Genomic DNA, 16,360 nt, shown 5'->3' on the forward strand with positions numbered 1-16,360 from the left:
CTGATGAGCAGCATCAACTGTTATGTATTAAGCAGAAATTGGCTTCGAAGGGTTGGTGGCAAATACATAGTGTGGTTCTTACTTAACTGTGGTGTGAGCGCTTCATTTGGAGCTAGTTCACATAAGAAAAGGTAACCAAACTCATAGATCATAAGGAAACCTTTGCCAAGGAAAACCTACCTGTTCTCTTTGAGCAATGTGTGTACCGAGGGAGAAGGACCCGCTTCATGGATCCATCGCAGCTGAAGAAGAAAAGTTCTGCACTACAAATCTACAAAATTTTGCTGTACTTTCTAGAGCTAAGCAAACTGTCGAAACCGTTCTATCATTTACTTGGTTTGCTCTTCTTGCATTTTGTTGCAGGTTAATGTGAGAAAGCTCGTGGATGAAGCCCAAGAAAATACCAGTCTTGGGGCTCAAGGCTTCTTTGTTCCCACCGTTAGGAGAAGCAAGCTAGTGGTTGTCGATTTGGCTGGATCAGAGCGCATAGACAAATCTGGTAGTTTTTTTTTCACCTTCTCAAGCTTGTCAATTAGAAGGTTATTGAGCTGTTTGGAGCTTCCTATGTATGTAGCTCTGGCCCAAACAGCAGATGTGCAGCAATTCTCTGATTTGTAGGTGGCAATTTGGCATGTGTATGTGGATTGATATAGAAATTTTCATTCAGGAGTTGGTGGATCTTCACTAGATGAAGCCAAGTCTATCAATCTTTCTCTTACTGCTCTTGGAAAATGTATCAATGCCCTTGCTGAAGGAAGCTCGCATGTACCCATAAGAGACTCAAAGTTGACAAGACTACTCCGGGATTCTTTTGGAGGTGCTTGTCTTGTCATCTTTATGAATGAAGTAATTGCTGTTGTGTGTAGATCATTTGCTTGCATAATCTGAGTCTAGCCTTCTAGCTGAACTGGTATCTGGTGTAATTTATAACAACTTTTATCAGCTGGTATATACCTAGGCAAATGACTCTATTCTGACTTCGTGAACAACAATGTGCAGGTACTGCTAGAACATCATTGGTGATAACGATTGGTCCATCTCCCCGCCATCGAGGAGAAACTGCAAGCACCATAATGTTTGGGCAGAGAGTAAGTACGTGGAGAACGCACTGAAACTATGTTTGATTATTAGAGAAAAACATAACGAGTATGCTTCTTATTACTCAGACTCGGCCTTTTATCTGTTTTTAGTAAGTACGTGCAGAATACACTGAAATTATGCTTGATAATTAGAAAAGAAACATGATGATTATTCTTGTCTTGTTACTCAGACTCAGCCTTTACCTGCTTTCATCCAAAATATTTTATCTTTTGAAGGCAATGAAGGTTGAAAATATGGTGAGACTAAAGGAGGAATTTGACTACAAAAGCCTTTGCAGAAGGCTAGAACGAGAGATAGACAGATTGCTAATAGAGAACGAACGACATACAAAGGCAATGCTAGGAGCAGAAAACCTTGAACGAGTCTATGAGGAGGTAACAAATTTCTTTTCCAAGGATAATGTCAATTGGTTTTCTGTTACCCTTGCTACAAAGTTTAGAATGTTATAAAAAATTAGTGTAGGGGAGAGTGTGAGGGATAAATTCTGTTCCCATGAGTTCGTTATGGGTAGCCCTTTGTCAACTTTGTGATGAAGAAAAGACTAAGTCATTCGTATATTTCCCATCTTCCTGTCTAGCCAACTTTGCTTGGTTTTTACTGTAGTTCGAACTCATTGCAAGGTACTCTTTTCGTGGAAAACAGCAATTCACATCCCTTCAATAATGCTTTGAATACAATAAGAGTGCGAAAAGGGTCTATGCTGTCTTTGTAAAGACAGCAAGAAAACCTAGAAAGCAATCACATCATCTGAAAGGTCCCGACTCCCAATATCTCCAAGCACTCATGGGTTAACTCAAAACAAGTTGCAAACAGCATCTTCATCGCAATTCCTTTGATCCCAATTTAGAAGATCTTTTGAGTGGTCTACAGTCGCTTGTCTAGCCATTAGATGAACTGTGGAGTGACCGATTTATGAGTCCAAACATTCTTGAGTTTCTAAGCATACATTTGTCTTCACTAGTGCTTATAGTATGCTTGATGTGGCACTAGATAAGATCACCACTATCTCTAACAAGTTACGTTCTTCTGTTGGAAGCTGATGTGGGGCTTAATGAGACTGTTCATGAAGCACACCCAATCGATACCGTTTTGCTGTTGGGCCCCCTCAAATAAATGCATTGCATTTGCTCATGTTTCTTTTGGTGTACATCAGTCTAATTATTTCCACCTTTGGTCTCTTTAGTGAGGCCAATTTCATATTTGCATATGAGATTTTATTTCTAAAAGTAGAACGATGTCTTTTGTGCATACCTATGTATGCACATTGTTGGCTTGGTTTATAGGAAAAGGGTGTGCCGACTATTGATTTGGCTGATGACTCCATCTGCTCATTCTCGAAGCAAAGCAGAATCACTTGATTTCATATGGCTATCTATTGATTTGGCAAAGAGCTGTCTTAACCACATACAGAGCTAACTCTGCTTACAGGAGGAAGGTGTTAGAATTGGTTTACTGCTATTTGTGTCAGATTTTGAGCTCATTGATAAAGAAGTTTAAAGGGGACAACTTAGTTTGGCCAAAACGTACTCATGAAAACTTAGAACTGTTTATGCATCAAGGGTGTAATCCCCACGTAGTAGTGATCATGTCTTTCTTGGGGAGACCAGCTTCCCTATGCTGTCTTAACTGCTCTTGAGCTTCTGCAGGCTGAGCTGCCACAGATGCTTGTTCTCGTTCTCGTTTAGCATTCTTCTCTTTGTTTTCCTTTTTTATTCCAAGAATAAGTCTTCTATTAAAATAAACATCTCAAGGGCACAGCCTCAAGATAAAATGTCAAAGTCGATCTCCACAGAGGAGAGATCCTAAAATGTCCATAAATATACAATGAATGACCAACACTATTTCTTGGTTTTCAAAAAAAATCTCTCAAATCTCCTAACATTAACATTATTTTGTGATTCAAGAGACTCGAGAGGTTCCAGGAATTTCTTTTACTTCGCGTGGTTTGGCTAGAAATTGTTACCCGAAAAGTGGAACGGTAGTGTTAGTTCACTTGAAAGCCATTAACTGCTCAAGGAACTTCATAGCTCTGCATGTTTGCAACAAGTTACACTTGGTTAAGCTTACAGACAGACCTCGCATTATGTCCTGTTTTTTAAGAAGAATGACAGTAAATTTTTCTGTATTTGTAAACAAAGTTTCTTTTTGTAGAGTAATCTAGAGTTTTTGCTTCAATCTATGAACCTTGGACTGACTAACTTGATTATGTTTTAGATGGCAGCCACTGAAAAATTGAAACATGAGAAAGAACTGATTGAACTCTCAAGTCGTTTAGATGCAGCTCATGCTGAGAAGGAAAGAGTGCAGCTGGACTTGAACAAGAGCCAAACAGAAATTCAGCTTCAAAAAGAGGTTTGAATTCTCTGATCCTTTGTGCAGAAATTGCATGATAACCATATTAACCATATTCAAGAAGGGGGAAAAAAAACGTAAATTATTTCAATGCTTTGTTTCTAGTATCTCAAACAAACTTGCCACAATGTGACTAGCCACTAAGGTCTTTCTGACATAGGCGTACGACTTGAAGAATAATCCTCCTTGAAGAGCTCTCCTGGGAGGAGCTGTCTCCATAGGAGCACTGCACTTAGAACTTGTCACCTTACAGTAGGATTTCCCGTTATATAGACCTGGCCGTCCACACTTGGCCATCCATTGGAAAGCGTGTCCAAGTCTGGGCTACACACCCTTGTGGCTTTCTAGGCCTCCTCAGATCCCGTGTGGATGTCACCCCAGAACCTCTGCGCCTGTCATTTGTGCTCCATTGTCCCACTCTTATAGATGACCTAACATTCTCTCTTCCTATTGTGGGACAGTAAGCTTATATTAGCTAAGAATAACGTTAACAACCAATGTTAACATTCTCTCTGCTTACTGTGGGGCAGTAAACTTATAATAACTAAGGATAATGCTAACATGGTTGTTTGCATAACAAAGACTGCACAGATTACTGCTTTGCTCATTCTGTTTGTTAGTTTGCAGAAACTAGGAGAAGAGATAAACAGGAGGTTAAACCTAGAAACAGAAAATACTGTTCTAAGTCAAAAACTGCTTCAGCTACAAAGTGAAATTGACGAGGTGATTGTAAGAGCTCCCTGAGTTTTATGGATTACTTTGGAGGATGATGATCATGATTGACTCTTTACAAGACGGAGCACTCAACGCTTTCTTTGGTTTAGATGCGAAGAGCAATAGACAAAATGAGATCAGGTTCTCACTCCAAAGCAGATAGAAGCCTCAACGTACTAAAGCTGAGTCAAAGTAAGGATGGATGTAAAGGGGAGAAGTCAACCATTGTGAAATTGCTTGAGCAAGGTAATAGCTTTCATAATGTACTACAGTCAACGATGAGAATGCTTCCTCTAATAATAATCAAATCTTTCAATGCAGTTGGCATCCAAAATCTTTTGCCACTTCTCAAATCACCAGATGAGGACGTTCAGCTTCAAGCATCGAGAGTGATTGCTAACTTTGCTGCTGATGGTATACTTCAGAACTTTAAGGTGTCTTTTATCTCTGCAAATAGTACTAGGTCCGAACGTTCACAATCTCACAGAGAAACAGCATTCATAGATTGGCTGAGTTTATCCTCGGGGGCATAATTATATGTAAAACCTCTATATCACATGCACTATGGCCTAATTCCAAAACCCCATATCTATAGATTTTTCATGAATATAACACACCCTTTTCTAGTTCAATCTGTGTATGCACCCCCCCGTTTGATTGGTATGCTTGTGTATGTTAAGAATTTATAAAAGATGGGGCTAAATAACAACATTTTCTAGTTCAATCTGTGTATGTTCCCTTTGAATGGTATGCTTCTGTATGTTAAAAATTTATAAAAGATGGGGCTAAGTAACACCTTATGTTGAACCCACATGCTGTGTTAACATATTTATGAGTGAACCCCCGAGGGTTTATTAGGCCTCAAACTAAAACATTTGGCTGCACTGAAACAGAAGCAAATCAGGAAAAGATTTTTGAGGCCGGAGGGCTTTCTTCGCTGATTGACATCCTTCAGGGGTCAAAAGATGAAACTATTTGTTGTGTTGCTGCTGGAGCCATAGCAAACCTTGCTATGCATGGTAAATTCATCTAAAAGAATCTCTGCCCATGTTTTTCCAATTTGAATTACTACTGTGTTGAACCAGTGGATTAACTTTTCATACTCGTGCAACTAGCTTTGGGTTTAAGATATGTTAAATTAAAACATCCTTAGACCTCTTCTCTCTGGGGAAACCAGTCAAATTTGATGAATTTCTTTCATAGCATTTTTCATATACAAGTTTTCAACTCACAGTGAAAACATTTATGTTTCATCATGTTTAATTATATACGTAGAAACTAGTATCCATAGTTAACTTAAATCACTCTTTCATATCCATGTGTACTTGCATTTGAAATAAACCTTGTATTACTCGAAGGCCATTGGTTGGGGTTGTCCATGTCCAGCAGACGGACCCCTCCGTCTGACCTCTCCAGTCCTGTATGCTTTTTTTTCCTGCAAGAAAAACATTCTTCCATTAGTTAAGAAAATGCCCAATGGGCTACAAACTGCCCCTATTACAGGGGCCTACATCAAAGAGGCTCTCCCAATGCAAGTAGGACATGTACAGTAACAGCTAAATCAAGATATGGGAGGAGAAACAACTACATTGGTGGGCAGTATTGCCATCCAGGTGCCCCATGAACCATGGTGAAGAAGGGTCCTGGTTGCCAAAGTCGCAAGAAGTCTCGTGGCGCTCCCGCATACGCTCGGAGCTGCCTTGAAGCCTCTCAAACTGCCCTGAAGCTAGATGTCACGTACAGTCTCTGCCGGTGGGATAGGTCGAGCCTCAAAGATGCAAAAGCATCGGGCTCTCCAGATGAACCAAATTATGAGGCTGCAAATGAGCTCCCAACAACTCTCTCTTTCTCTGCTCTCTTGAGGTACAAGCTCTGTGGCGGGCTAGAGTGTAGACCGGCCCTCTTGTATCGCAATCATCCTGCTGATTGAAGCCAGCTCAAAACAAAGTGCAAGGCCAGTGAGGGTGAACCAAGCTGTAGCACCCCAAATGTATTGAAAGTGAATCCGAAGCTTGCTATGCCATAGGCCAATCCCACAGACAGTGGCACTGTGTCGCAAGTGGATGGTCACTAGCAATACATACCATAGAGTGACCACTGTGCACCAACCAACTCCCAATTACAGCAGTTCGATGGGCAACTAGCCACTACAGCTTAGTGACTCTCCTTGATTGTTTGTTGTCCCACAGGCGCCCCCAAAAATCTGTCAAGAACTTTGTCGTGAGACCCTCTTCCTACCAATGGTCTGCTACAGCAAGACGAGCCTCTCTCTGTGCTGTCAGTATGTGAGTTCCAGTCGTGCTGCGCACTGAAAAAAGGGGGATCCTTGGGTAATCGGCTGGAGTAAAAGGATCCCGCCAAAACCACTCCTGCGGGTCCCACTGCAGTGATTGCACTCGCACTAGAGGATGGCTCTCCCAAGCCCATAACCCTCAAGAGCTTACGGGGCTGGGTCTATCACACGAGTCCTCCCATTGATGGCAACAACTTGGACTCACTGAAAGCAACACTCGACCACCTCTAATGTAACAGCTATGGACACTCCAAATCGAGAATTTATCACAACACAGGCGAAGAACTGAAAGAACTGAACAAAACTGAGAGAGAGACAACATGGCACGACGAAGTGCCGCGCCCAGAGAGATTGGCCCCAAAGACTGGCACCTCTTTCGGTACTTCTTTATTATTAATGCTTCACAAAGTACAATATCCGAGGGTCCTCATCTGAGTAGTGTTCCCAAGCTAATCTGCTTGAGATTGAGGCCTCGGTAGTTTATTTATAGGCCTTGGACCTTCCAAAAGCATTGTACATGACAAGCTTCAAGTCTAAAAGCATTTGATCCCAATTCCTAGCGCCAAAAGCTGCCAGCACAAATCATGGAAATTTGTATAGGTGCCACGTTAGCAGCCAACGCAATTTGCGAAATGTCTGTACAGCGTTGCCAGGTCAACAGTTCCATGCGAATTGGGGGTCCTTTCTTTATTTAAATGTTCTTGTGTCCCTTGGGCCCCACGGAAAAGATCCTATAAGTTGGAACGACTTATAAAATTGGACTTTCATTTTAGCCTCTCGGATTGATTTTCAAGTTGTCACAACTTCTTCTATAACTTTCAGCGGGGCTCCGACCTCTTTCTGTCCGGAGTCTGTCCTTTAGGTCATGTCACATCATCACTCTGTGACATCTGGTGCCACGGTAGTGACTCGGTGGAGGCGGCCCTCTCTCTGAACCTATGTCTGAGCAAGCCCTAATTGCAATGAGGATCACCAGATGAGTGAAAGCCCCCACCAGCAAGGAGCTGTCGGCTCAAGAGGGGTGTGCCACTCTGTTGGTATAACCTCTACAATATCCTAACACATGCTTTGCACCCCCCTCATGTCTCGCAGTTGAAGGCTCTGAACCTCCCTTGGAATTGTTGTAAACTACAGCGAGTCCCCAAAAGTGCGGGCTGGACCCTCTGCCATGAGACCCCAAGAGACATGAGGTCTGCTACCAACCATGTGATTTCATTGTGTCTTGACCAAAGGGTTCCATATAAGTTACTTTCTCAAGCGCTCCTTAATGCATGTGGGTTGGTGCTACTCAAGGGCACTCCGCAGTTGCTCCCAACACCTAAGCAGAGTCAAAGAAAAACAGTCCTCTGATCTCCTGTTCAGGTCCATTCTGTGCATCTCTATGAAAATTCAGTGAGTGGAAAGGCTCAATGAACTGCTCGTCTATTGGACTTGGTAACCAATCCAGTGTAGCAATAGCGCATGTCCCCTGGTAGGAGACCTGTGACAATGAGCTTCTCAAGGAGGGCTCTACTCTGTCGTGTTGGGTCGATGATCCCCAACTCTCTCTGAGAGCAAGGTAAACTAATGACCTGCTATGAAACTTTGGCCCGAGCAGATTGCGTGTCTTGCCTTGACCACAAAAAGTTCCTGATCAACCTCTTCCAATTGGTTGATGCAAGAACTCAAGAAAATCCAGCAAGACGTGATGTACCACATAGTAGCCCACAACACACCACTACAACTCTGCCAGCAAGGGAAAGTTGTGCCGAACTCCGATGGAGGAGTTTCCTCCCGACAGAAAGGAGGAGAGTAGTAGTTTGCTGCACTGTTGACAGATCCAAACCAACTTGACAACCCAAAGTAGTGAACTGGTGTTATTGGGGGGATATCCATGTAAAACCGTCTCCAGGCGACCAATCAAGCGTGTGAGCACAACCAACCCAGAAAGCCATTGTCTTCGTCCAATTAATCTAGGCTCTTGACTTGCAACAAAACACCTCAAGAGATTGCCTACACCAGTGCAAATTGGCCTCACCACAAAAAGTTCCCAATCAACCTCTCCAACTGGCTGATGCAAGAACTTGAGAAAATCCAGCAAGACTTGATGTACCACACAATACTAAAAAGCACCTGGTTGGCCACTACAGCTCTGCGTGCAATAGAAAGATGTGCCAAACTACAATAGAGCAGTTTCCTCCTGATGGAAAGGAGGAGAGGAGCAGTTTACTGTTCTGGTGACAGATTCAAACCAACCTGACAACCCAAGTAGCGAATTGGTGTCCTAGGGAGGATCTATCTAAAGCCATCTCGAGGTGACCAATCAGGTGTGGGAGTACGGCCAACCCAAAAAACCACCGTCTTCGGCTAGTTAATCAAGGTTCGCAACGTACAATAGGACACCTCAAGAGACTGTTGACACTTGCGCAAATTGGCATCCAGCCCTCTAGAAACATGCTCGAGTCATTGGCAAACTTAACGTCCAAAAGCTCATCTCCTCGAATAGGTAGTTGTAGTCCACGCAAACCAACCTCTTGTGAAGTCAAAAATCTGCTCATCACCTCAGCATAGAAAGGAAATAGGAAGGGGACAAGAGAGCATCCCTGTCGTACTGACCGTGTGAGCATGTCTCTATTATAAAGAAGCATTGCCCCGACGAAGCCGCTTCTCCTCCTCTCAAACCACATCCAAGTGGTTGCCAACTCCTAGAGAAGAAACGACTAAGCTCCACAAGGCCCGTGCCCACTCTAGCAGCAGGGTCGCCCGTTGTGTCCATACTCGCTTTCCAAAGCGCCACGATCTGATCTCTCAACTCTGTATCTAGCAAATCCTCTCTGATGAGGTTGCCACTCCATTGTCTATCTGACAAAGTAAGAATCATTGGTACATGATAAGAAAAAGTAGTCCTTGCCAAAATGCAAACTGAACCACCCATGTTACACATGTGGTCACTAGCATAAAAACGATCTAACTTGGATAGATTCACCCCTCCTACCCTGCGGCCGACGGACCCAAAGAAAGAGAGGATGTCTGAAGGTCGCACAAAGCGTGTATGTTGCCATACATCCAAAATCCTCAAAGTGTAACGGGAAGGCACCGCGTGCCAAAGGAAAAGAACAGGCGAGACAACTTCAAACACTTCAAAACAATTGAATTGAGAGAGAGAGAGAGAGAGAGAGAGAGAGAGAGAGAGAGAGAGAGAGAGAGAGAGAGAGAGAGAGAGAGAGAGAGAGAGAGAGAGAGAGAGAGAGAGAGAGAGAGAGCGCATGACACAGGAGACGAGGAGTGGCGGAATTCCACCCCAAGAGAGCATTGGGCCCTAACCTTGGCGCCTCTTTCAATATTTCTTTATAATGTCTCAACTTTGTACAACGTTGGAACCCCTCTCCTTTGCACTCGCAAGTGGGAAAACTGCCAGAGAGTGTTCCCTAGGCACGTATTTAAAAGCCCTTGGCCTTGGAAAAGCAATACATGAAAAGCATCAAACTCTAAAAGCATTTGGAGTCGAGACTTCCTAAAAGCTGGTAGCAACTGAAAACGCGGAAATCCATACACCTGTCATGTCATGAGCAGCAACGTAAAACGAGGAATCCATACAGGCTACCACGTGGTACTGTTAGCGCAATTCGTGGGCGTTCGTGCAGTTGCCACGTCATCATCTGTTACACATGATTATTGTGTGTGTGTGTGTGTGTGTGTGTTGGTCTTGCTTTATTTAAATGCCTTGTGTCACAAGGGTCCCATCGGACGGGGTCTCATAAGTTGGTGGGAGTTGGTCTTTTAAAATTAGGTGACTCGGCAAGATTGTAAGTTGGTAAAACTTCTTCTGGTTTAGGCCCCTCGGTCTGTATCTACAAGTCGGCTTAGGTCAGTTGCTTGACAATGAACAAGTGAAAGAACTTGTAGAAAAGGGTCTCATCCAACCTAGTACATCACCTTATTGTTCTCCGGTTTTGTTAGTACTAAAGAAAGATGGATCTTGGAGAATGTGCATTGATTACAGAGCTCTCAATAAAATCACCATCAAGAATGGATTCCCTATTCCAAGGATCGATGATATTCTTGATAGTCTTCAACGATCCTCTTGTCTCAGCAAGATTGATTTGAAAAGCGGATATCATCAGATCAGAAACGCTTCGAGAGATGTTTACAAGACAGCCTTTCGGACAAGCTCTGGTTTATATGAATTTTTGGTGATGCCTTTTGGACTTACAAATGCTCCAGCAACTTTCAATCGAATGATAGATAGGATTTTCCGAGAATATCATTCTTCTGTCGGCATTTTCTTTGATGACATTATAGTTTTTTCCAAGAATAAAGCAGAGCATTGACACCATTTGCTACAAGTCTTTCAAGCATTGCGCAAGCATAGATTGGTTATCAATGCCAAAAAGAGCGAGTCTTTCAAGCATTGCGCAAGCATAGACTGGTTATCAATGCCAAAAAGAGCGAGTTTTTCTTACTGGAGATACATTTCTTGGGACACATCGTCTTAACAGAAGGAGTACAGATGGACTCGGCCAAAATTGATTATTCGCGATTGGCCTGACCAGAGAATGTTCATGAAGTTTGAAGCTTTTTGGGCTTGTGCTCTTATTATCGGCGGTTAATTCGAAAGTTTGCAAAGATAGCTTCACCTTTGGATTTATTGACTCAGAAAGGAGTCTCTTTCACGTGGGGACCGACAGAGGTGACTTCTTCTCAGACTCTCAAAGAAAAAATTAACTACTGGACCAGTATTGGCTTTGCCAGATTTGCAAAAGCCCTTCGAAGTTTATTGTGATGCTTTTGGTCGTAGTATGGGAGCAGTCTTGATACAAGAAGGCCATGTGATTGCTTATGAAAGCAGAATGTTTTCACGGCCAGAATTAGTAGCACACATTTATGAGAAAGAGCTATTGTCACCGATCCATGCTCTTACACAGTGGCGACACTATTTACTCGGAGCTGATTTCACAGTTTTTACAGATCATCAAAGTCTACGCTACTTCTTGTCACAGAAGCAGCTTTGGAAAAGCATATGTGTTGGACTAACATATTGTCTCAGTTTCACTTCCAAATTGTCCATGTTCAGGGAGAGAAAAATTTAGTGGCAAAGGCATTGTCTCGGAAGCCCCTAGTCTTGACTATTTGCGCGATTCATCAGAGAAGCTTCGAGGTTATGGTTGACCAGTACGCCATAGATTCCGACTTTGAGGACATTTTTTTAACTCGGATACAGAATGGGGAGACAATTTCAAGGTATTCCATACGGGACGGCTACTTGATGAAGAAAATGATGTTGTGTGTTAAAGGTCTTTTTAGAGTGCCATTGTCCACCTTTTAGGGGTCCACCCGGCATCGATACCACCTTGAAGGGTGTGGAGCGTTACTTCTATTAGCCGAGACTCAAAAAGGATGTGGACGACTTTGTTCGCATTTGTTTAGTACGCCAAAAGGTCAATTTTGACGTGCATAAGGCACATGGACTACTAGAGCCTTTACCATTCCCACCCGCCCTTGCGAAAGCATTGCTATGGATATCATCTTTAATCTCCCGAAGACACAAAGTGGACACGATGGCATTTGGACTGTCATTGACAGATTTAGCAAGCAAGCTCACTTCATTTCAGTAAAGAAAACAGTCAAGCCGGACCGTTTAGCGAGATTGGTCATTGCTCTGATTTTTCGGTTACATGGCATGCCTGAAACCATAGTTTCCGTCAGAGATCCCCGATTCACGAGTTTGTTGTGGAAGGCTATTTGGGAGAACATTGGCACGCGGTTGCAGTTCTCGTCATCAAAAAGAAATATTGAAAGGGGTGCTAGTCTTTGGGGCCAATCTCTCTGGGCACGGAACTATGCCGGGCCGTGTCGACTCAATTGATCTGTGATTTAATTTTGTGAGGTGTTTTAAGTAAATCTCTCTCGTGTCACGACAGATTCCAAACTTGGGGTGTCCAAGTTTGTTACACCATTCCCGTTTCGTTCCAAGGAAGTGCCCCGCTTGGGAACGTGTTCCGGTAGCGGGAGGGCCCCGTTTTGCCCGTTCCCTGTTACTCTGGCAAGGATCCCTTTTGAATGCACCATGCAGTATTGACTTGAGGCTTAGCTAGGGGGGGGGGGGGGGGGGGGGGGGGGGGGGGGGGGGGGGGGGGGGGGGCGGGGGCGCTTCTGTGCTCTTCAGCTTTACATTCAAGTGCACCATGTAGTACTGACCTGGGGCTTAGTTTTAGGAGGGGCTTCCGTGTTCTTCAGCTTTACTGCAGGATGCTTGGAGTTGCATGGCTCACTATACAATCTTTTTAGCAGCCTCCTTAAAGGTGGGCCCCATCATTCGTTGCAACTTTGTGCAATCCCATAGTGTTAGGGCTTTGTGGATTTGCTTATGGCATTTCCATGGACACAGTAATACAGCCTGTATTCTTCCACGGAATGCTTGATCCCAATGGTCGTGTGAAACTGACTCACTGAAAAACTAAATCAATATGCTCCATGGCTGTGGACTACAACAAGAAAAAGATGGGTGGTTTTATCAGCTTTTGTGATTCACGCTAAGCTTGATGATTCCTTTGTAACAAAAGCTGTGAATTTCAAGACGGTTCTCTCTTTCCTCCCCTCAGGCAAAGTTGAATTACTGTTTCAAAATCTATGTCTGCAACTCCTTCAAAATTATCTTGTTTGAGACCATGTTCTTTAATCTTATCTGACTCCAAGGGTTGGAAGTGTGAGCTAACAAGTTCATGTCATCATTTTGAGATATTCTGTTCTGCGTCCGGGCCCTCATCCAGTTGAGGTCAATGGGTGTGATGGTGGCACAAGTCGGGTGAGGGGACCTGTCTTTTTGCAGTGAAACCGAAGTGGTCCTTTTTCATCACATTGAGGTTTCACCACTTACACGTGTTGTCTGCTTCGCAATGGGTGTGTTCGTCTATTAGAGAAGCTTGGTTTTGTTTTTGGCATCAAGCGAGAAGCTTGAACGACATTGAGTTCAAACAATGAACTGTTGCGGAAGCGGACCAGAAGTAGAACAGACTTGAACCGACTTCACAGCAGCTAGAGAGCTACATGTTAACCACTGCTAACGTGGAATTCACTGAGTGAGCTCTGTATTGGCCCCCTTACCTTAACTTAGGACTTGACGATTTTTCTTCGCAGAAAGTCTTGAAATGTCCAGTAAAGTAGGGTGCTAGTGTCCTTTGCCCTTACACAAAAGGATATCAGCAGTAAAGAAACGACTGTTACTCAAAATCTTAATATTGTTGCCAGTTAATAGTAAATCTCGATGATTGTGACATCCTTGTCTTTTCCGTTTGCAGAGGTCAACCAAGTCATGATAGTGGAGAAAGGTGCAATTGAAATCTTAGCCATCAAAGCGCAGAACGTCAAAGATCCTCAAACGCTGCGTATGGTAGCAGGGGCACTTGCCAACCTGTGTGGAAATGGTAATGTAATGCGAACTGCAAAATGTAGATTGCAACACTTTTCTCCAATGTACAGCCAGAAACTTTTCTGCCCTTCTACTAATCTTGCGATGCAGGTGAGATACAAGTAAAGCTGAAGGACGATGGCGGCATAAAAGCGCTACTAAGAATGGGGGAATCAGAGTATTTGGATGTAAAAGCTCAAGTTGGCAGAGGGCTTGCTAACTTTGCCAAATGTGAATCCCGCAGAGCTCTACAAGGTGACAACATTTCTAAAGGAAACGTGGGAGTATGAAATCTGTTAGGAAATAGAGAGTTGACGGGGGAGCGCCGTAGCTATGGCGTGCACACAGATTGACCACACTCTGAGGGCATATATTGGGCACTTGCATGTGTTTATGTTTCTGTAGTGTGCCTTTCTCAGCTCCTTCTCCTGTTTTGTACAAAGTAGGAATTGTGGGCTGCTTTGTAGTGGGCATCCATGTTTTCATCCTTCATGTTACAGACTCAATTCAATACAATTAGTTTTCTACTACATAAGTTCTTTCTATCTCACAAGAACAAGAAAATGTACAGAATGTCAAATAAAGTCATTGCTGCTTGAGGAAGGAGCCCTACCTTGGATTGTGAAGAATGCCAACAATGGTGCTGAGCTTATTTGCCGCCATATCGAGATGGCACTGTGCCACCTGGCACAAAATGGTAGGCTAAGAAAGACTGCTACTCACCCATATGGAGTGAACTCAATTCTTTGCAACTGGAGCAAAATCAAGCCTTGATATTGGTACTGATTAGTGGGTTGATACGTGGCAGAGTCGAATGCTGAAGATTTGGTGACTGGCGGTGCATTCCCAGAGCTGGTTCGGATATCTCGAGAATCTGCAAAGGAGGATGTTCGAAACCTGGCATACCGCTTGGTGTGTGCAAGTCCGGTGTTGCAGGCAGAATTTCTGAGGTTCTCTGGTGCAAGCTCTGATGCTTGATTTTGTAAGGAAGCCACACATGGACCCATCAGAGGGGAAGGAAGAATTTCTGAGGTTCTCTTCTGCAAGCTCTGATGATTGATTTCCTGAGGAAGCCATCGTCCTCTACACACTGACCCATACAAAATATAAGAACGCTAACAAAACAAGGGAGGAGGCACGTTGGGCAGTATGAAGGCTGAGCTTGTGCAAATCCCCTTTTAAGGAGCAAAACATTCAGGTAGTGAAAGCTTTGTATAAAATCCACTATAGTCCTCACAATCATAATCCAATTATTTGAGAAGTCAAAACAACTCCAAGACTTTGATAGGTCTTTTGCTAGTCTTTCTAGAGTGCCCCCACATGATGTGTTGAGACATTAAGCTGCAACTTTTACCATTGGAATGAGGTAGTGTTTACACAAGGATCATTGCTAGCGGTACTACAATTGGACTTCACCAATGTCTATCTATTGAGAGCTAACCATTATTTTGCCATCTCACTCACTAACGGTTTTGGATTGACCGTTGTACATAGTCACTTGAGTGTATTGTATTTCCTTATGATTTGTAGACCTATCATATTAAATTGAGTAATGGATAAGAAGAAGCAAATTTCAACCTTCATCTCTATGTTGTGTGGTCTCTTGGTATGTACATGTGTGCTTGCAAGAGTCAAACGCTCTCTTTCTCTATCTCTTCACATGATATCAAGAGTGGTAGCAAGCATGTTTAGTGGAAGATGCAACTAAGGGCAGCAACGATCTTTGATTTTGGGATGTTCGTTGGAGATCGTGCAATTCAAGATTTTGTATAGATTCTGTTACTAGACGGTGTTCGCATGCAAGAACGTCAAGGTTTGTGCTTGTACGTATCTATTGTTTAGGTGTTGTAAGAAGCTTTGTTAGTCCTATATCTTCACAACTATTGCATAGTAGTTTGGAACATCATATTGAGTATATGTATGACAATTGTGGTCATAGGTTGTGATGATTACTAGCTATTTTGGATTTTCTATAGGTTTTGTGCATATTTTTGACTTTATGGAAACATGTTTAACAATGATGGAATTGACCAAATTGTTAATGGGAAGTTGGATATGAACAATTCCATGCTTAAAAGCTTAGAATGATCAATTTCTTGATGGGACTCAAGTGAAAGCTTTTAAAGACTTATGTGGCAACAAAAAGCCTTACCTAAAGTGCTCAAATTATTTGATCTTGCTTCCTCTTTTGGAGCTCTAATACAAGCAAGGTTTGCATATATACGTCTCACTCCTACTTTCGAGCAATTGTGTGATTGCTCTTGCATGGACTACAAAATATCTCCTTTTGTTAGCCAAATTGTCAAGGATTTTTTATGGTGACAATGTTGCCATCTCAATGTTTCTTCGAGGTCACGGAGGTGGAATTGTTGGTGCTACCTTGGGTACTTGTTCAATATGGTTCACAACCTATTGCAATTGATCTCAAGTGGTCTACTTCTGTCTTTATTGGCATCAATTATTGGCCTCTTAAATTCCATGTTAGATTCTTCTTTTGCTTCTCTACTTCACTT

The 16,360-nt window shown here is 43.0% G+C and overlaps 1 protein-coding gene and 1 long non-coding RNA gene across 5 annotated transcripts in view; one reads left to right on the plus strand and one right to left on the minus strand.

Annotated features, from left to right (window-relative positions):
* Window positions 1-15,428, plus strand: part of LOC147463577 (kinesin-like protein KIN-UB) — a 34,210-nt gene extending 18,782 nt beyond the window's left edge. For both annotated transcript variants that reach the window (XM_086489660.1, XM_086489657.1), the window contains exons 6-18: window positions 364-499; window positions 668-817; window positions 1,000-1,088; window positions 1,317-1,475; window positions 3,316-3,453; window positions 4,081-4,176; window positions 4,278-4,413; window positions 4,489-4,581; window positions 5,061-5,186; window positions 13,738-13,863; window positions 13,959-14,102; window positions 14,419-14,544; window positions 14,656-15,428. In XM_086489660.1, the coding sequence (XP_086345786.1) occupies window positions 364-499; window positions 668-817; window positions 1,000-1,088; window positions 1,317-1,475; window positions 3,316-3,453; window positions 4,081-4,176; window positions 4,278-4,413; window positions 4,489-4,581; window positions 5,061-5,186; window positions 13,738-13,863; window positions 13,959-14,102; window positions 14,419-14,544; window positions 14,656-14,825 (1,689 nt within the window). In that variant the 3' untranslated portion in view covers window positions 14,826-15,428. The remainder of the gene's footprint in view (window positions 1-363; window positions 500-667; window positions 818-999; window positions 1,089-1,316; window positions 1,476-3,315; window positions 3,454-4,080; window positions 4,177-4,277; window positions 4,414-4,488; window positions 4,582-5,060; window positions 5,187-13,737; window positions 13,864-13,958; window positions 14,103-14,418; window positions 14,545-14,655) is intronic.
* Window positions 995-12,514, minus strand: LOC147463579 (uncharacterized). 3 transcript variants are annotated; one of them, XR_015185210.1, is made up of 3 exons: window positions 5,510-12,514; window positions 3,065-3,130; window positions 995-1,059 (listed from the first exon to the last, which is right to left on the minus strand). It is a non-coding gene; the product is annotated as an uncharacterized LOC147463579 (long non-coding RNA). The 3 variants fall into 3 exon arrangements; XR_015185209.1 differs by lacking the exon at window positions 3,065-3,130; XR_015185208.1 differs by lacking the exon at window positions 5,510-12,514 and having other exon boundaries at window positions 3,065-3,309.
* Window positions 15,429-16,360: the final 932 nt, after the last annotated feature.

The sequence above is a fragment of the Adiantum capillus-veneris genome, chromosome 2, assembly GCF_014529385.1.
Source record: "Adiantum capillus-veneris isolate H3 chromosome 2, ASM1452938v2, whole genome shotgun sequence".
Lineage (NCBI taxonomy): Eukaryota > Viridiplantae > Streptophyta > Polypodiopsida > Polypodiales > Pteridaceae > Adiantum > Adiantum capillus-veneris.